Here is a 22,057-nt window from a genome sequence, read left to right as displayed (position 1 = left end):
CTATACTAGAAAAATCCATAGTTTTGCCGAACCAGTCTCCAGAATGGAATCTAGACTCTAGATGTTGACCATGTTTTCTTCTTCTGGTACAGCTGGGCTGTTTCTTCTTAACTGTTCAGGCTGGAGTGTGGTTAAGATGTACTGTTCTTAGAAAAAGCCTGGACTGTACACACATAGAATAACACTTTTATGTATTTCAGGGAAACAAGTAGAAACTAATCTTATCAGAGGAATAATCATCTGATCTGTATGGGTTAATAAATAAATATTAAAATATGCAAGATAAACAGATATTCAAAGTATGCAAAGGGATGATTTGGGTTTGAAAATATTTGTAGTCTTACAGATGTCTATCCAGCCCATAAACAGCTCTTCAAGGGCTGAGCTCTCCGGGACACTTGGAATAGATCTTAGAACTCCTCTTGCATGTGTAGGAAGTCAAAACAATAATGGGAATCACTCTACTTCAAAAGAATTATTGCCATTCTCTTCTGTGATAAAGGGCAAAAATGGAAAGAAATCAACACATTCTCAAGACTATGGTTAATGCATACCTCGAATCAATAGGAAATATAATTTGGTAAAGAAGGAGTTCTAAAAAAGAATGTTCTTTGTTCTTTTTCTTGACTTTGACAGAGTGATTACAGGATTATTTTAAAAAGAAACAGCAGGGAGACTGTGCTGCCTTTCTTCATTTTAGCAAGAGATAAACACTTCTATTTCCTGAGAACTGACAGGCACATTCTTTATACAGATTATCATGTTTTCACATTTAATATTAACCTTTCTATTGACCAAGGCTACATTTTAATCCATCATCAGATCCACTTTAAAATGTTTTTTATCTAATTAGAGCATGAGGATATTACTCTGTAAAAGAAGGTAAAGCTTGCTTTATGACTCAGACATGACTTTGCTTTGTCATTTCCCCCTAATTGAAATCAATAGATCATATAGATCAGATTGTTAGTTCACTTGTATGGCCCTAGTTTTTTTTTTTAACCCATACTGTAAGGAATATTAAAAACACATGTATCAAAATATTGGAAAACTTAAATATCATAACATTTTCAGTTCAAATTGGAAACATAAACATAATTTTTTTAAAGTAAAATATGTGAGCAGTCAGGAAATTGTCATTGTCAATAATGAGTAACTCTAGAAATAGTATAAGCAATGGACTACCTGTACATGACAGAACTGATGTAATTATAATATTATTTAAATTTCTTAGGAACACAAAAGATAGTTTGAAATTATATGTTTCTTGATATTGTATTTGTGCTTAGAATGTGAAACTTGTCCAATAGATTCATGAATTTAAACACTTAGTCCCTGCTGCTGGAACCATTTTGGGAGACAGCTGTGGTGGTATTGTGTTCCCCAAAATATTGTGTACCCTAATAAACTTATCTGGGGTCAGAGAACAGAAAAGCCACTAGATACTTAGGATAAGCAGTGGTAGCACAGACCTTTAATCTCAATACCAACCATAGAAGACCTGGAGGTCTGTATAGATGGGCAGTGAAGATGTCTTGCTTGGGAAAGACACATGCTTTTTATCCCAGGAAGTGATGGCAGGAAGCAGAAAGGTATATAAGGCACATGGACCAAGAACTTTAGCTTTTTAAACTTTTAGGCTTTCAGCAGCAGTTCTGCTGAGATCTATTTGGATGAGGACTCAGAGGCTTCCAGTTTGAGGAAACAAGGTCAGCAGAGAAGTTGGCAAGGTGAGGCTAGATGTGACTTGTTCTATTTCTCTGATCTTTCTGTGTTCACCCCAATACCTGGCTATGGTGGTATTTTATTTCTACTGAAATGTGATTTTCATAAATAAAGTTGCCTGGGGGTCAGAACTAATAGTAAGCCATAACAGAGCTAGGTGTTCGTGGTGCATGCCTTTAATCCCAGCACTTGGTAGGCAGAGCTAGGTAGATCTCTGTGTGGTTCAAGGATACAACCAGCATTGGAGACACACACCTTTAATCTCAATACCAACCATAGAAGACCTAGAGGCCTGGACGGACAGGCAGTGATGAGGCGGTCATGTGGTTGGGTTTGCAACCAATGAGAAGGCAGAACAGAAAGTCTATATAAAGATAGATACACAGGATGTAGGTCTCTTGCTGAAGAGGACAGCAGCAGCAGTGAAGGCTAAGGTTTTTAGCTCTTAGCTCTGACCTCTTGGGCTTTCATCTCTGCATTGGCTCTGTGTTTCTTATCTAACAAGATGGTTACATCTACAGACAGCGATACTCTTAAGATTTGGAAGTGGATCACTAGAGATTTTTTCAGCCTGTCATCACTGCTTGTCCAGTTTATGCTTCTTGACTAAGGACACAGTGTGGCCAGCAGTTTCTTGCTCGTGTAGCTTTGCCTTTCCCATCAAGATGGACTAGATCCATTCTTATGCAGTGAGCCAAATAAACCCTTTCTTCTTAAGTTCATTTCGTCAGCTATTTTGTTACAGTTAAGAGAAAAGTAAACAGCATATATATATATATATATATATATAGTCATATTACATACTCTCATATGGTGGCTACAGATGCTTACACACAGAGCTCAGATATGAATTTCTCAACATTATGAAAAGTATTTTTACCTAATGTTATTTTACATCATTGAGATGCTACAAAATAAACTAGAAGTTGACAATTTATCTTCTGTCTTTATTTACTTTCCAAGTGGTCATTTGATACATTTCTTCTTTAGATTATGACAGTTTGTTAAGGGATGTTTCTTAGGAAACACAGACTCTGAAACATATGGCTATGGATCCCTGCTTTGTCAATCAAATGTGTGATGTTGGAGCAAGAGAGCACCAATATGACCAATTAAAATCAATTTTACTACAATGAAATCTTGGATTTATTCCTAGATTAACTTTTATTTCTAGAGTGTGAGTCTTTTCTTTTGTTTTGTTTTATTTTCTAAAGGAAGATCAATACCATTTATTTCAACTTCCCTTTCAACCTTCTGTGGCTGGAGTTCTGTTGCTGAATAATGATCACACCACTCTCCAAACACTTCCGATTTGAACAGAATGCTCTGCACATTCTGTCCTTTTTCATGAACTCTTGTCATCCACAGAAACTCATCTCACACTTCTGCATGGGAATTTTGATAGGTCTGAATTCTTGTAGGTTACTAAATGCTTTCGCACAGCTCTGATTTTAGCCTAAACTATTTTAACCTTCTTAAGAGTTTGTATTTGTTTGGTTAACACAAGTCATCTCTCTCCTCTCTCTCTCTCTCTCCTCTCTCTCTCTCTCTCTCTCTCTCTCTCTCTCTCTCTCTCTCTCTCTCTCTCTCTCGTGTTGTATGTGTGTGTGCTTGCGTACATGTGTGTGGCACAGTTTACATCTCAAATATCTCCCCTAATGGTCCACGAGGCATGATTGGGTGGTGCTATTAGGACTTGTTTTTAAGTTAGGAATCATGTCTTGTAGGGAGCTTTTCAGGTCATTGAACACATGTCTTGAACGGGATAGTGGGTCTTTGTTTCTTTGCTCTTCCTCTCCTTTTTTTTTTTTTTGGCCTGGCCATGAAGTGAAAGGGGTATTTTTACCTTGTTATCCAGCATCTTCATCAGAGGCAATGGGCCCTCTGTTCATAGAATAGAACTTCCCAAATTGTGAGTCAATCTAAGCTCTTCTGAAAGTTGATTGTTTCACATATCTTGTTATAGTAACACAAAGCTGACTAACAGATTTCACATGTGAACCTACATCCAGTGTTATAATCACTGGGTTCCAGAAAACTGACTCTCAATATCTCTATCTCTATCTCTATCTCTATCTCTATCTATCTATCTATCTATCTATCTATCTATCTATCTATCTATCTATCTATCCATCCATCCATCATCCATCCATCCATCTATCTATTTATCTATCTATCTATCTATCTATCTATCTATATAAAATTTTGCTGGATAAATTCTTCAAAATTCAGGGATTTTTTTCATGGCATCCTGTTTATTTTTTATCCTCATGAGAAGATAGCATCTCTTTGCTCCAGTGTACTGACACTTGAGAGTAATGGAATTTGAAGGCATGTCCAGATATTAAAAGGGTGTACAATTTTATGCCAAGCTTTACCTGACATCTGACAGGCAAAGCTGGAATTTGCAATGAGGGCAATAACAAAAATTTATGTAAAGAAAAATTGAGAGTCATTTCTTGAAAAGAGGTGGTGTCTAGGGATAAAAGAAAGAAATTAGTGATGGGCCAGAGACCTATTGACAGCCCATTATGTGGAGATAGTATTGAGAAAAGGCATGCAAATGTAATAAGGCACTATCTAGCATCGACTGACAATACCACTACGGAGCATTAGACTGACTGCCTTCCAAATGTTACAAAGTGTACAGTGGTAACATAAAAGAAGGGGTGCAGAGGACAAATAGCAGGAGGAAATGACAAAGAGCATTTTGCAATTACAAAATTGCTTTGGAAGCCACCAGGAAGCCAGCAAGTGATTGTAAAACAGCCAAATTATGTAATCTAACAAGAGAGGATTCATAGTAAGCATTCTAATGGAGGTATAAAGAACACTGGATCATATAACAGCAGTATCTCCAGTAATGTTCCTGGTTCTTCCCAATTACAGTACTTGTTCAGATCAGCATCCTGGATGGAACTATCAGGACTTTCGTTCAACACAAATTATCTTTTCTCACCTTAACTAATGATATGGCCTCCCCATTCCTTCTTTTCTGCTCATTAAAGTTAAATCTCAACAAAATAATTATTCAAGAAGATATCAATGGTTACTTGTTTGTTCAGACTCTGGAAATTCCTACTTTATGATGAATGCCCTGGAAAGTTTCCTGCCTCTGGAATCTCTAAACCCATCCTACAATTTGTCTTCCAATAAATCATTTCACTGCAAGCACACTGAGTACTTGGCTGTTTCTCTGATATTCAGAGCATTTATCTCAAGGTGTTGAAATGGAGGTACTTTTTGTTCTGTGCCCTATGCTACCTACCTCCCATGTGGAATTTTTCTTCCTATCTACTTTATGTCCCTCCACATCACCACTCTATTAACAGGATTAAGTTGCCTTGAGATATTCTAGACTGTTAAAACTGGAGATGAAATCAAGTTTGGAAGAAAGATGATGGACTTAACTTTGGTCGACAGAGGGTTTAAAATGCCAGAAGGAGTTGGATGGGGCTTCCAGGTAGCTGAGAATTGTAGAGAAGTGTTAATATTTAAGGAAGTAGAAGAGAAAGACTTCAGATTGTAGGAAACAGAGCAAGTAACCTGCTGTCAATTAAACATGACTACTAATTCTAGTGAGTACCTCACATCAAAATGTGTGGTGTTTCACAATTCTCTTAGCTTGGATAGCTTTAAGACTAATTTTGATCATATGATTTGGGACAAGGGTGTTAAATTGAACTTTGAAGATTTCTCAAGCCTTGATAGTAAGTGGCTTTTTAGCTGAGCCAGTGAAATCACAGGGAGAAAGTATGATGGAGGAATCCTTATAATAATACAAGGAGCAAAGGAGATGGTGGAGAATGCAAGGACTGTGAGATACATCTCTCAGTTTATTCAATAAACTCTGCCCTAATCTGACCTTAACTTACTCTTTCTATCTATTCTGGTTTAAGATGACCCACATGCAAGAAAACTGGCTATTCGGTCTCAGTTGTTAACCTCGCCACTGCATATGACATGTGGTCCATCTTCTCTTGAATTGGGCGTTGAGAATGATAGCTGACAGTCAAGTGGGGAATTTATATGACTAGGTGGTAAATACTCAAATATTTACCCAAGTTTCATGGAAAGTGTTTGCCTAATTTGCTCTACTTAAAATATTCTCCATGTATTCCTCTTGTTAGCTGTAACACTGCAATTCAAAAACCATTGGCTCAGTCTCATTACTTTTTTCAAAAAGGGAAGTAACTTTTCTTTAAGAAACTTTTAAAATTCATTTTACATACAAACCACAGATTCCTCCCTCATCTCTCCTCCTGCTCCAGCCCAAATCCTTCCCCCTCACCCTGCATCCCCTCCACCAAAAAGGTAGGGACTCCTATGGGAAGTCAGCAAAGCCTGGTACATTCAGTTGAGGTGGGACCAAGCCCCTTCCTCCTGCATCAAGGCTGAGCAAGGCGTCCTACCATAGAGAATGGGTTCCAGAAAGTGGAAAGTCAGTTTTTATCAACAGCATATCAAATATATTATAACATACAGAGATCAGTATAACTGAAACTGGATTAAAAAAAATCTATTATAAAATTATAGTTACTACACAGCAGCACTGAAGAATATCCTATTATCTTAACTTTTCTAAAGGGATACAATGACTTTCATCTTTACAACAAAATTAAATAAAGAATCTCAACCCAATTATATAAAATAAGCTCCAACCAATAGTGTTAGCCGATCCTAATTGTAAGTAAGAGACCTCAGATTTAAACACAATATCCAATCTAATTATATTCCAAAGACATTAACAGGCATAGCATTCTACTGGAAGGGAACTTCTTGAGAGATTTATTACTTAAATTATAGAGAGACTATTTGGTTATAGGATGGGTTCTTGCACTTACAAGATCAGATTTTCCATATAATGGCCATATAATTTGTGTTAGGAAATAGATTTCAGTGCCGGTAAATGATCACACAGGTGAAATGGTATTATCAGCCAGCTGTGTAGAAAAGTGCACTAGATTAAACTCAGAGTTCTCATCCAAATTACATAAGTAAATCCTCATTAACTTCCATTATACATTTAAATGAATTTTAAATTAATTACTGGTCTTTCATTCTTGTATAACATGATATTCTTGCCTGTCATTGGTGACAATTTTGATAAAATATGAAGCAAAAAGCTTTTGTGTGATAGAACAAGAAAAAATATTTATGAATATGATTTTTAATCTAAGACCTTAAAGATATTCTGATATTTAAAAATAATAATCAATCCAAATGTCTGCTCTGAATCTTCAGGTATATAGCCTTCTAAAGTTCTTTTAACCTCTAGAGATAAAATAGAATTATTTAAATTGCACAGAAGAACCCAGTAACTCGGATATTCTTGAGAGCAAAAGGGCTGCTATTCGTAATGAGCAAAAGAAACCGGTCATCTCTTCCATACCAAAGGGCACTTATAATAGCTGTGGCCTGCCTCCAGTTCTTTCCTCTATCTTCCTTTGAATTTTTATTGATGCATCTGATTCTAGACACATCTCATGTCTTCTTTTTCTACTTCCAATTTTTTTCTATCTCTCTACATGCTGACAGAGGTGATGTATAAATTCTCCTATTTTATTTTGAAGGACATATCCAACTTGTTTTGGTGCTGCTGTTATGCAGGGAATGTACAGTGCCACACATTTGTCAACCTAAATGAACAAATGAAGTGTTCTCCTAAAATGGAATCTGACATATCTTCATGGTCAGTCCTTTCTGGCTAGAAGATAGTCTCTTCCTACTCTCTGTTTCTTTTAGTTTAGATAATATTTCTACTTTTTTGCTTATCATGGAATCTTCTTCCTTAATAATGGACTGTGCCCATGGTCAACATGGAATCTCTTTTGTTAATTCTTTTTACCCATCTCAGTTTCTCCTGATAAAGCCTCATTCTTCATCTTTGGCTTATGGCCTTTATTTATTCGGCTTTTGGAATGACTAACCTTGTGTGATCCACCTTCTTTCTTCCAGTTAGCAGCTGTGGTCCAGTGATTGATGTAAAAATGTAAAAACCATATCTTTTCCTCCTAGTATCACAGTCTTCAAAGTTAATTTATACTGCTAAGATTTCATCAAATGAGACTCAATGTGCAGGTCAGGTTCCCCTGCACAGAAAGTGTTATGCAGAAATCTTGTACCTCTTACCCTTAAATTCTCATATTCACAAGGGCAAACCTTGTTCTACAGTTGGGACTTGAATTTCTAAAGGGCTGCACCATTCTTCAGATTATAAGGGTACCCCCTGTGCTTAAAAGGTTTGTACCATGTGCAATCTAGAGATTGTACATATAATTGCCTTTGGAGATTCTGGAGATTGGTACGTGTTATATAGATGGTGACTACATGACTAACTTCCTGAATTCCCACCTCTGGTGAGCTTTACTGAGGCAGTGAATCACTTGCATTGTCACAAGTCATTGATGGAGAAACTAAAAAAAGTCTGTGATTCTACCTGGAGAGGACTCCTGGAAGCATATGCACGGATTCCTCTGGACTTTGAGTCATATGCATTTGCTGTTGATCATGGTAATTGTGCACAATTGTGGGAACAATTGTATACTAGGTCTTGTAATTCTTGTTTACTCACTGAACCTAGAAATGGTTTGTAGAATCCTAAACCTATATTGTTTGGTGACAGTTAATCATTTTTAACTTAAAAGGAATGAGGTGCCTTAAGGAGATAAACAGAACATTTATATGTGTGAGAGTGGATTTTCAGAGAGGACCTAGTAGAGAAGAGTCATCATGGGTTTGGAGAATACCATCTTATAGGCTGAGGTCTAGATGGATTGAAAAGGAAAACATAAAAAGTAAACTAGTAAAGTACTCTCTTTCTGTTTCCTGGCACCATGATGTGAGATGCTCTTCTCTACTATGTCCTTTCTACCATGAAGACCTGATAGCTCTGAAATGGTGAACCAAAATGAATACTTCTCTTGAATTATTTTCCTTGGGTGTTTTTGCAATTTGCCATATGCTAATCTCAACATAATGTTGCTCTAAACCAGATTAGTCACCATTTTTATACTTAATTACCTTCATTCATAAACTGTATACATATTTTCCTTCTTTTTTCCATCCTGTAGCTAGACACCTGATAAGAAGTAATTTAAGGGGGAGAATTTATTTTGGTTCACAGTTTGATGGTGTTGATTATCTCATGGTGAGGAAGGGAAGGTATAGTGGTAGGAGAATGCAGATGAGACTCCTCATCACCTTACATCTTTGAAGGAGAGGAAGTTGAGATAGGATAGGAGGTAGGGCCTGACAAGAAACCTCAAGGCTGGTCCCCAGTGATCCTCTTCCTCCAGCTTTGCTCCTACACAGTTCACAATCTCCCTAAACAGGTCCATCAGCTGGAGATGAAGTGCTCAAGCCCATGAACCTCTGGGTGACATTTCATATCCAAACCATGAAGTAGGCTTTCTTCTGCATTTTGAAAATTAAGCCAAAGTACTATGGCACTGAGTCTTTGTGTGTAATAGCTATTCCATTCAAGAATGATAAAATAAACATTGCCAAGTCCTAGCAAGTGATTCCTCCTTGTGCCCACAACTCCACCTGTAATGGCTGTGGAGTGAGGAATCATACTGACTAAATTACAATATTTTTTAGAGGCTGAGATGTGCCCCAGCAACAAAGCCCCTGCCCAGACTCACAAATATACTTTCTCTCTTTATAAAATTATGAATCAGGTATGAGAGTGAACTGTACATATTAGTATCATTAATCAAATATCATTTACAAACAAGAGTAAAGTAAGAAACACAGAACAAAGCTATCAACATTTGAAACTGCTGCTGAGTTTTAGCTGTTTATAAAAGATTAAGCAAGGACACTGAGTGTAGGGCATTCATATAGAATTATGTCAATATTCTGAAACAGAGCTTTGTATGAGAACATTGATGTCATGATTTATTTCATTTTTCATGAGGAATATAAAGAAATAATATTTTGTTTATAGGTTCAGTCTATAATATTTCAGATTCCCCAAACTCCTAATTATTTTATTTGTTATTTTGAGACAGTTCTCATATCTCAGGCTAGTTTGGAACTTGCTAAATAGTTCAAGCCTGCTTGACCTCTTCATGCTCTCCTTTCGGGCTCCCAAGAACTGCAGCACAGATATAAACAGACCACCACACCCCTACACAGTTTTGTAGTCTTTGTTCTGCCTCTAACCAACAATTTGGAAACAAAACACTCTTAGCTCACAAAGTTTATACCTTTAAGGAAAATATAAACATACCAAGGAAACTAAGGAGGAAATTGGATATTCTCAAAGGTATAAGATCCCATAGGATTGTGCCTTTCCCTACCCAGGAAGTAGGGCCCAATTGTGCTAGAGATCTGGCATTGGCTTTAGTCAGGATCTTCAGTTTTGACTACACAGTAGATGTTTATCTCTTCTCAGATTGTCTTGTACTCTCTTCCCTGTGCAGTTCTGTTACATGCCCTCATTTGCAAGAAAATCTGCATAAAGCTTCCTTGGCCCTTCTCACCACCTTTACTAACCATGTTCCACACAAGACAATGGGAGAAATGAACAACAGCAGAAGCACTAATGGTCTCTGGAAGCCTATACAAGAACATTTCAGAACAAAGTAAATAGAGACTTCAGAGGTTTTTGTGTCATTACTAAAGTTGTGAAATTTGTGAGGAATGTGGGACCAGAAAATTATTTTTAATATTTTCCAGATTCATTGTCTCTAATTCTTCATGTCCCTAGCCAAACTTTAACTTAATTATAAAACAAAATCTATGGCTGCAGCTCTAGCCTGAGGGTAGAGTCTGCACAACTAATCAATGTTAATTCCCTGGACCCAATTTAATTATAAAGCAACATTTGGTACAGCTGCTAAACACTTACCAGGTGACCACAGGATGATATGGGAGCAGAATTTACAGGTCTCTAGTCTTGCTCACACACTTTCAGCACAGCTATGAATCAGTCATGTATAAATTTGAGCAAACTCTTGGGTTTATACTAAAGATTTGCTTGACTTTGCACACCTCTGTAGCTGAGCCCAAGTCATACCTTTGACAAATTAGTATTGGCTATGGTGTGTACAAGGTCAATGTACTGATGGAAGAGATGTCCTAGCAAGGGAAAACAGTAGCAATTGGACAATATATGCATATATGCATACCTCTTAGCTGAAATTAATTTTTTTCAGTGATGTAGACACAGGGAAATTGACTCACACATACTATGAAATATCAATTTGTGTTTTGGTCAGAACAAACAGTATTCTGTAATACAATTGGACTTACCTAACACATCTCTGCTTTTTAAAAATATTCCATGAAAAGGAAAAGATATGATTACTTGTGTTACTAAAACTTTCAGTTGACAAAATTAAAGTTAATCACTGATATAATTTAAAGAGGTGGTTCTTCCCCTATATAAACTATTTTCAATTTGCATGATATTCATTAAGATATTTGCATCAAACAATATAGGTCTGATTATCTTGAGGTTGGCTAACGGGGGCAGATATTTAAGTCCCTTCTGTTGGGACTTTTTGCTTCATTAAAGTACTAATTTTTCAATACTTGTGACTTGAATGCCTTCCTAGAATTTTAGAAGACCAGGAAAAGTTATTTGAACTGAGAAATGAAATTAAGAAGTAGCATCAAAAAGAGAGTTGAATATCACTGGTTGATTTTCAGTACCCAAGACTATAAAGTACACTCAATTCAAACTAGGGTTTTAAGCATGAGTTCTCAGTCATGTTCAAAGTGAGGAAAAGATGAACTCTTTCTTTTGTTTTGCTTTCCAGTGTTCCAGGCTTAGGATGCCAGTCTTCATCTCCCTTCCTTTCTTCTTTGGAGCAGAACAGGGGAACGCTAACGATAGGATTCATCACACCTCATTGTACTTCATAAAACAAAGCAGAGGACATAAACTCATCATGAAAGATCTGGAGCAATAATCTCCTTCTCCATGGTTCAATATCAAGCACCAGCTCAGATTCTACCTGGTGTTGCCCTGTGTGGCTACTGTAGACACTGGACAGAATGACAGATTGTGTTTAAAAGGTGAAAAGGCTAGTATCTCAGTGATAGCAATGTCTGTTTCCCACCTCAGAGAGAATTCTTCTTACTTCTGAGCAGTGACTGAGCCACAGGAGGAAACAATTCTGCTTGCTGGAAGAAAATAGGATGGAAGGAATTATGACGGCTGCCAGATGTTGCAGTGCCGCTCAGGGGGCACCAGGATGCTTCTGCATATGCTGCAGACAGCATAAACTGTCAGACCATGGGACTCTGGGGTTCAATGCTCACACTTCGCTGAGATGCAGAGTCACAGGATTTGAGAGTGAGCAGGACCCTCAGAGATGACTGAGGGTCTGTCTAGAGGGCTTAAACTGTGACTTTGAGAGGGAACCCTATGATTCCAAAGTGTGGCTTAAGAATTATTGAGTGAAGCCGGGCGTGGTGGCGCACGCCTTTAATCCCAGCACTCGGGAGGCAGAGCCAGGCGGATCTCTGTGAGTTCGAGGCCAGCCTGGGCTACCAAGTGAGCTCCAGGAAAGGCGCAAAGCTACACAGGGAAACCCTGTCTCGAAAAAACCAAAAAAAAAAAAAAAAAGAATTATTGAGTGAATGTACCCAAAGAGGAGCATCATTCCTAGAAAGACTGGAAATGTCTTATGTCAGATATCACATCAGGACATAATATTTTACTAAACAAAAACTAGTTGTAAAACCCAAAGTCCTACTCTGGTTGATGAAAAGAACTTTGTGGACAGCAACTGGCTGAGCTACATCTATGGAAGGAGATGCTGATTTAGACACACTCTGCTGTGATAGGCTTTGTGACATGTGGGGTCAGAAATTAAACTTGATCTTAAGCAGATCAGGTGGGAATAAAGGAGTTCTAGGATCATGCCAACTATCCTTATTTATTTACATTTAGTAAGCAAGCAAATGAAACAATATTATTTAGAAAATTTTGCCTTTCCTTGTTATTTTTAAGTTTGTTCTTTGAAATATTCTTCTGCTGCTGTTAATTTATCTTCTCCAACCTCATCTATTCTACTCTCAAAGTTAAATGTACTGTGTCCATTGATAGTGGAATGAGTAGAGAAGATGTGGTAGATACAAAATGGAATATTTCATCTATAAAATAATGGAATTATATTGTTTAAATGTAAATGTATACAACTGAGGGATAATTGTGTTATGTGAATGATGTCAGTTTTAGAAAGACAAATATCACAAGTTTTGTCTCATTTGTGGATTGTAAACTTTTATATAGATCAATAAAATCTTGTATGTCTGTATGACCTGAGAACAGGAAACAATGTAAGTGAGCAAAGGACACTAACAGGAGGAGGAAGGAAGAAAGAGAGAGAGAAAGATTACTAACAGAGGGTAAAATGCAAAGAAAAATGTACTTATGAAACTTGTATAACAAATATATCAAAATATTATTAATGAAATTGCAAAATAAAGTTAATAGTCTGGGTAGTTAATGGAATATCTGTACTTAGCAACAATGAGAGAAGAGAGAGAGAGAGAGAGAGAGAGAGAGAGAGAGAGAGAGAGAGAGAGAGAGAGAGACTGATCTGATTTTAACATAATGTAAAATCACATCCTCCAGGCTGAGTAGCTTTTCAATAAACTGTGACAAAGCTATGTCTTACCATCACTGTTGATGCATACAACCTCTTGAACTTGAGTGCCGGGCCCACAGTCTTTTCCATTATCTGGTTCACAGTCTCCAAGTCTCACTGCTTTCCAGTCATAGCAGGCTGGCTCTTCACAGGGAATGGCTTCCAGTAAGTGAGGGCAGTTTCCAGTTGCCCCAGAACCTCCAGTAGGCTCATTCGTAATGCGCCGCTTCCTTAGTTTGAATCCTGAGTCATTGGGGGAAGGAAATACATTTATTGTTAATGCCAGAGTTCTGATATTTCAGAAAGATGATTTAAATCCCGGAATGAATGCTGGATGAGGGTCGAAGGTAAGAGTCCTGAGTGAGTTCAATAACCAGTGTAAACATTACAAAATTGAAGCATAATGTGAGAACACCAGTCATTTATTGATAGAAGGAAGAAAAGAAGGAAGAGGTGGAGGGAAGGAGAGGGAGGGAGGGAGGAAGAAGGGAAGGAAGGAAGGAGCAAGAAGAATCAAAATAGCTTTTAGCTCAATTATTTCCCTCTGCCCCTTTATACCATTGCATTCTCCCCCCACTTAAAGCTCCCTTCTACTGGCTAAGGTCCCTTACTAATTTTCCAATATTATAATATTCTGAACTAAATACACATATTTAAAGGTTCCAAGCTAACATCACAAATGAAGGAAACATGTCACATTTGTCTTTCTGGGTCTGAGTTATCTCACTTAGAATGAAGGATTAAATGTGAGGGCATGGAAGAGCAGGATAGAGGAGAAATAGATTAACAAACACAAGATCTTTAGAAAAGGTCTTAGGGAAACCGAGTAGTGGAGAATTCTCTTAAGGCATATGCATATACATATATGAAAGAGTTTAAATGAAGTGATCCCATAACAGAGGGATACTCCAGCTACACATCACATGCCAGCACAAAATGCCCAGACATAGGAATGGGTTTTCACTTAGGTTGTTGGTCACTTTGTCCCATAGATTCTCAAACATTACAGGCTATTGCCAGTGCTCTTGGCTATCATCCAGAACTTGGTGGTAAGACCTTATGTAAGTGAGTTGTAGAAAAGGAGAATCTAATCTTGAATCAACCTGGAAGCTTTAGACCTACTCAAACTTCCATAGTGCTTGAAGGTGCTGTGCACAGATCCCAAAGAGAAATAGTAATCACCTGTCTTATCCAGCTTTGAACCTTGAAAGCTAAACTAATAACTGGCCAAACAAGACATGTCCACTGGTTCAATAGTGGCATAAATATTATGGAAGTATTCAACTACATTCCAATTGCATTTCAGGCCCACTTCACAAAATGAAACCCATATTTGGCAAGTTACCAGGGCTAAGAATCTGTAGCTATGTAGGACATAGGCCCTAGAGCAGAACCTGAAAACATTGTTCTGATAAATGGACATAGGATTAAAACAACTCCTAATGACTTATCATTACAACCAGAGAATAACAAATCTCTAATTTTCAAAAGTACAAAAAATAAGAGAGTTACACCCTCTTCTCAGCAGCTCATGGATCATTGTGAGGGGCCAGAATGACTACAAGGAAACAAGTTTTTTCAAACACAATGTGACAACTGTTCATATGAACTTATGGAAGTTGTGACAGAATATCCAAGACCTACAATATATCAAGCCAGACAAGGAACATGAAACATCATATAAAATATAGATTCTAATTCGCCTCCATTAGTGGTTGTTTGAAACAGGTAATGTCACCATTACATACCTTTTCTCCCTTGTTGGTCATTACAGTTCTCGTAAGTACAAGGTCCCCAGGCAGACCAGGGTGAAACCTCACATTCCACTGGACAAGGAAGGTGGCACAGCTGTGTGGTATTAGGAACAGGGCCACTGCATAATTTTGAGTCCACTGGTTTTGAAGCTGTTTGGAGAAAAACATAGACATCTCTTAAGACTTAGACAAAAACAGATGTTATGGTCAACAATAATTTTTATGTGTGCTTGCACAGCCTTGGTGCAGTGGAAAGGGCCTTGGACCTGCCTAGGCTCAGTGTGCTGGGCTCTGCTGACTCCCCATGGGAGACCTCAATTTGGGGGATGTGGGATGCGGGGTGGCTTTGGAAAGAGGGCAGGGAGGTGGGAGGAGGGAGGAGAGGGGATCTGTGGATAGTATGTGGAGTGAGGAGAAAATTTCTTAATAAAGAAAAAAAACTAAAAAAAAATTTATATGTGTGTAGAGGAGAGAATTTGAAGATGTGTTACTAGGACATTACCCCAGAATTTCTTTGCTGTATGCTGAGAATAAAAAAGGAGAACTAAGGGGGTAAATGAAAGAAATAGTATCACATCATCAAACAAAACTGGACTGAGAGTCCTATAATTTGCTTGGTTTGTTACTGATAGGTCTTGAAGTTAGTAAAACAAATGCAACTCTCCTAATTATCAAAATAATCATTCAGATGAATCCTAAATTTCTACAGTCAAATGCTAAACAGAGTGATGCTTTAGAGGTCTGATCATGGTAGGAAGGGATACAGAGATTTACTAAACATGAAAAAAAATCCATTGATTGGCTTCTGGTAGAAAAAAACTGATGTCCACTTTGGCCTACTGTTTGGAGAGGCCCCACATGGATGTAGGGAAAAAGAAGATCCAATGGTGTTAGCCTCGACTTCCAGGTTCAAGTTGATCCAATGATTCCCAGAAATTTTGTCCATTCTATTATCTGAATATCTGCAAATCTAAGAGCTGCTAAGGAGCCGAACTTACAGTTATTTAGGCTTATTCATTAATTGGTCAAAAAATAAGTAAATGTTTGCCTTTTTGTTGTTCCCCCCCCCCCCCCCGCCCCGCTATGTTTGATGACTGCTGATTACCTTTCTTTGTACATACATATATTGTAAAGTTAATATAAAGCTGTATCCATAGATCTATGGATAGATGATTGGTTATATTGATTAGTTAAGATGAATGAGCTAGGAAGATATAAATTTACATGGACAGGATAAGAAAATTATCTCTGTGTTTATTTTTATCTATTCCTTTATTATCTATTGCTTACCATTAATAGCTATAATTACTTGTGCTTCAAAAATGTTTTGGCTACATTTTCCTTTAGAAAAGACAGTTTAACTCTGGTAATTTGGATAGTCCAGACTTGTAGAATAATTGACTTATACAAGTGGTGCTGGATATTTTTCATTCTTGTGAGGGAATACTATTAGTTTCCAACTGTGTAAGATTACATCTAGATACTCACAGAAAACTAAAATAATCTAAGCTAAATATCTCACTTTTAAATAAAAGTACTGAAAATATTCATGTGTTGTTAAAACTCTAAGACATGCTTAAGTACTTGAGTATCCCTGAGGTAACCTCTCATGGTTACACTTGATGTTTAGAAAAATACTGCAGGCATTATTTTTGCTGTTTCCTCCAATAATACTTATCCTTCCATTCTTTTTTTTTTTTTTTAAATTGGCACCTCATGCAGCCTTGAGACAGGGGGAAGGGCTTGTACTAGCCTCTACTGGATGTGCCTCCCCATGGGAGGCCTTGCCTTCTTCTGGGGGTGGGGGGAGTAGGGGGGTAGGTTGGGAGGGGGAACCTGGGAGTGGGAGGAGGGAAGAGGGAGGTCTTTGATTTGTGTGTAAAATGAATGAAAGAATTTTCTTAATATCCTTCCATTCTTAAATGCACCTTGTGGAAATAATTGACAGGGCACCTAGGCTTTGGTTAGTATGAAGCACAGCAATGATTCTCTAGGAGTGTTGTAAGTGCATCCTAACACCAGCCAAAGCCAAGGATGAGGGATTTTATTGCTTTCTAACATGGAAAGTACTCCACATATCACTGACAGAAAATATGGAAAGAAATGCTTCATTTCTTTGAATTTAAAAATTCTAGACATAATGTTACATATTTTCCAAAAATTAAACCTTATTAAAGATACTAACAGACAGAAAAGTATATAATATGAAGTTGAAAATTAAAACAAATGAACACTCTCAGTTGTAAAATCTTTCACATTTTAAAGAAACTTTAAAAACACTTTAGATATTTTTGCTTCACAAATACCTGAACAGCTTCTATTGTCTTGATATTATAATATAATTGCATCATTTCCCCCTTCCTTTTCTTCTCTCTAAGCTGTTCCACAAGCCTCTCCTTTCTCTTTAAAAAAAATCATGGCTTCCATTTCATCATATAACATACATGTATATATGTCTAAATATATAAACACAGCCTGTTCAATCTATATAATTATATATATATATATATATATGTTGTCAGGGATGATCAATTAGTATTGGATAACCAATTGGTATAATATTTCCTGGGGAAGACTCTTTCTTCAGATTTCAGTATTCCTGAATGACCTTTGTCTAGAATTGAGGTCTTCTGAGCTTTCTCCATCCATGTTAGTATGTCTATTGGTATCATCCTTGTTCAGCTTGTATTTAGGCAATAATGTTGGTGAAGGTTTATGTGTATAGCTTTTGACATTCTTAGGAGACACAATCTTTCAAATTCTCTGTTTCCCTGGCTCTTACAATTTTTCCACCACAGCTTACTAGGTTGAAACACTGTGTATCCACTTTTTTATTTTTTCAGAAATTTAATTTTAGTTTTTATGTATTCCAAATGGATTACAAACTTGTTCAAAAAAATCCTAGGCCTTTAGAAAAGGAAGTGATGAATAAGGGTTTAAGACAGTACTGTAAATGTGAAATACCCTTGAGTCTTGCTCAGCTGCTAATTTAACAAAGTCTGCCCTGAGATAATATATCTTCTCACTGACTTCTATTTAATAGATATAATTTTACACATAAAGACCCTTTCATTAATCAAAGAGATAGAAAGAACATGTGTGTGTATATGTAGAGTCCTTTTGTCGTCTGTTTTCTTATTAACATATTATGTATTGATTAATGTAAATCCCCAATACTACTTAAGTTTCTCAAAATTATGTGAATTTCATAATAACAGTTGTCCAATGAGTCATATGGGTTTTATTAGATGACGTGGTGATTTGTGATAGCTTCATATTGTCAAATACTGAGATATGAATTCAAGACTGGCCAGTTTTCACTAATGTGTAATTTTACTTAGGTTTTGCCTGTAGCATGATGCAGACAAAATGTCTCCAATACATTTTAAGTGTTATTGCTGATTTCTTAAGACATGTTGTTTTAGCATATAATTTAAACATAATTAAATGAACATTTCTTGCTTCCCGACGTTACGGTGTCTGAATTTCTTGGGGATACCAAAACAAACAAACAAACAAAACTCAACACACAGTAAGACTAATACACATTTGTAGATCTGAAATATTTTTGGTTTTGTGCATTCAGAGCACTTTTAATGGAAACATGTTATTGCAAGAAACAAATGTAAGACTTCTATTTCCATTAAATGGTCAACATATAATTTTCAAATTAAATATTTTATTGTTCAGATAATTATATCCTGTACCTATTATACCCATTTTACGATGGTAAGATGTGAGAAAACTATTACACAATACCATTGTCTGAATACTGACGTTGGATGTGGCAGGTAAGTGTGAGTTTGAAGAGTATGCCTGTACCACACACCTAAACTGGGCTCTAAATTCAGTGCTCCAGTCTCCTCTGGCAACCTCTTTTTTCATTGTTCCCATTTCAAGCTCTGGCCAGGACCCCACAGTCCACCCACAAACCCTTGCTGTATCATATCCAACCTCTCTACCCCAGGTTCTCCATATATTGTGCCAGCATCCAGATAGGTGACTCTACCTAATTATCCCCTCTGCTCACATTCCTGTGTGCTCAAGATACATTCAGCATCTCATAGCCAGTGCCTGAGCCTAGTCTGGACAGCTTTGCTTGCGCTAAATCTCCAGGCTTTAGCTAGGACCCATATTCCCACAAGCTACAGGAACCTTGTGTACTACATGCAATCTTTCCACCAAATCAGGTCCTGCACATCTTGTGACAGGAACTAAGTGGGTAAGCTTGCCTGATTCCCTCCCTCCAAGGACACTCCCTGACATCCAGATCTACTGCTATACCCCAGGCTTGGAGCATGACACACATCCTGTGTGCCAGCTCAGCCCCTTGAAACCACCTGACTTCTCTCTACCTAAGCCATATATCACCTTTGGCCTAACCTGACCCACACATCCCATGCTCTGCTCCAACCCATCAGACACTGAACAAATAAAAAAGTCCACATGTACAGATTTCATCACAAAACTACAGTGTTTAAGATCAAGAGAGTATTTCCTTCCATAAATCCATTAGTCCTAAAGAAATGTCTGACAACGATAATTACCTATATGAACCTCAGGACACAAAATTTAAAAGAACAATAAGAAGACCAAAGAATTCAAGTTTAAAGAAGACAAACAACTCAGTGAGCTAAATGTTCGGGTGATGTCCCCTTCCAGCAACACAAACCAAAGGCTGAAGGAAATCATGAAGACAACCTAAGATTTGAAGATGGAATTCAATAAATATGTAGAAACATTGAAGTGAACTCAAGCTGAAATGAAGATGGAATTGAAAAACTCAATAACTGAACCAGAAAACTCAAGGGAAAGCCCCATAAACAAAATGAATCAAAGAGAAGATAAAATATTATGATCTAAGATAAAGTACAGGAACTAGACCAAACAAACAAAGAATATGAAAGCAATTCAAACACAGAAATCTGCCTTTAGTTCAGTTGGATAGCTGTTGGTTACCGTTGACATGTACATGCTATCTGTTACACCTTTACTCAAGGATCACTAAACAGAAGAGAAATAATACCTGGTGCTGCAAATCTAACCAGTTTCCTAGAGCTAGAGGGGTCATGGATCTTAGAACAGAATTTACTACTAACAATTTTCTAGGCTAGTATAATTCTTTACTACAACTTAAATCATATCCTTGTATCCAAAGATAAGTGTAGCTATTTCTCATCAAAGAAGCCTCTCTTACAGAAAATGAATGCTATCATCGATAGTGGGGAACCCACTCCTGATAGATGTATCTATATCATAGTTGCTGCATCTATGGCACAGAGAACATCAGAGAAGACACGGCACAAAGATTTTAAGTAGCAAAATATCAAGATGTCTGCTATTAAACAGTCTTTTCTAGAAACAACTATATTCACAAGGCCAAAACAATGGTAGTATCAATGCACAGGTTAACATGGAAGGGGGAAATTTTGTGGGATCCCACCCCTAGACAAAGAACTACAGGCAACTACCTAGAAGGAGTGTTAGCCTCATCCAAAGGTGAATCTCTTTTCTGGTGGTCCTGTACAGAGTAGTTAGCCCTGAAACTATATACACGCCACTAACAAAAAATGGACTCAGCAGAATACATACATATATGCATGCATATGCACATACATACATACATACATACTATATATGTATATATGTATATTTGTGCATACATGTACCTATATATGTAACAATAATAATTAAAGAAGAAGGTATCAGTGAGAATGGGGGACAGACAGGGCTTGAGGGAGGTTAGCATGGAGGAACTGGAAGGAGGAAAGGGACAGGGAAACGGGTGTAATTTTTTTCAATTAAAAACATATTAAAACAAAAAACTACCTAAACTGAAAAAAGCATTCAGGAAGCAATGTGGTGGAAAGTCCAAGCCTTTTCCTTATAGGAATAAATGAAGAAAAACCCTAGATCAATGGCATAGACCAGATCATCAACAAAATTATAGAAGATTTACCTAAACTAAGAGACCATACACCTATACAGACATAAGAAGCACACACAACAGCAAATGGGCAACATTTAGAAAAGAAGCACTCCACAATCAGAGCTAAAACTCAAAGTATACAGGATAAGAGTATTGAAAGCCACAAAAGAAACAAAAATCACGAGTCCATATTAAGGAAGTTACATCAAATTAACAGTGGATTTCTCAATGCAAACGTTTAGAGCCAGAAGGCCCTGGAGCAACGCATTCTACATCCTAAAAGAGCACAACTGCTAATCCAGCAAAGTTATCTGCCATAGCTCATGGAGAAGGAAACATTTTTCCATGAATCAAACGGCCTTAAAACATTTATATCCAGCATACTCTAACAACTAAATAACCCAAACACAAGATGGGCAGCAATACTCTGGGCTGAAGAGAGGAATAAGCATGGTAAACAGATTGCAGAAAGACAATAAATAAAGCAATAAAGCTATAATCACTGAAACACAAAGTACTCCTGAGAACAACAACAACAATAACAAAAATATAACTGTAATCAACAGCCATCTTTCAATAATACCTCTAAAATTAATTGCATCAATTCTCCAATCAAAAGACCACAGCCTGGCTGAATGGGTCAAGAAACAAATTCCATTTATCTATTAGCCTTGTTTTTCATTCAAGCCATCAATGGCAGACCAAAAATTGCTTCTTTTTGAGAGTGCTCAGGCTGCTAGGATAACTTTCTGGATTGTGTTGAGATCATAAGTCAGGTGTTTGTAAATGTTTCTCATTTACTTTCCATTACAATACTTAATATTAGCAATTCATTTGAGTCTCACTCTCTTAGGAATTATGGTATGCTTGAATTTGCCTTTTGGTTGGTTTACTGTAAAGCAGAAGAGATCACAGATCCATTTCAAAAACTTACATAAGGTTCTTCTAAAATATTCCAATGCAGGATTTATGTGCCCTGATTTAAAAAAGAATATTCTTTTCCTGTTCTCATCAGCTGCAGAATCTAGCTTTAATGTCAC

General features: G+C 37.2%; 1 protein-coding gene across 1 annotated transcript in view; it reads right to left on the bottom strand.

Moving 5' to 3' along the window:
* The window catches only part of Thsd7a (thrombospondin type 1 domain containing 7A), a 398,255-nt gene that overhangs the window by 127,325 nt on the left and 248,873 nt on the right, over positions 1–22,057 (bottom strand). Inside the window, exons 5-6 of the mRNA XM_076566198.1 lie at positions 15,083–15,238; positions 13,365–13,577 (exon numbers count right to left, since the gene is read on the bottom strand). Of these exons, the coding sequence (XP_076422313.1) occupies positions 13,365–13,577; positions 15,083–15,238 (369 nt within the window). The remainder of the gene's footprint in view (positions 1–13,364; positions 13,578–15,082; positions 15,239–22,057) is intronic.

This window comes from Peromyscus maniculatus, chromosome 3 (assembly GCF_049852395.1).
Source record: "Peromyscus maniculatus bairdii isolate BWxNUB_F1_BW_parent chromosome 3, HU_Pman_BW_mat_3.1, whole genome shotgun sequence".
NCBI lineage: Eukaryota > Metazoa > Chordata > Mammalia > Rodentia > Cricetidae > Peromyscus > Peromyscus maniculatus.
The sequence above is the reverse complement of the archived record's forward strand: the minus strand, read 5'-3'. Positions and strand labels throughout refer to the sequence as shown.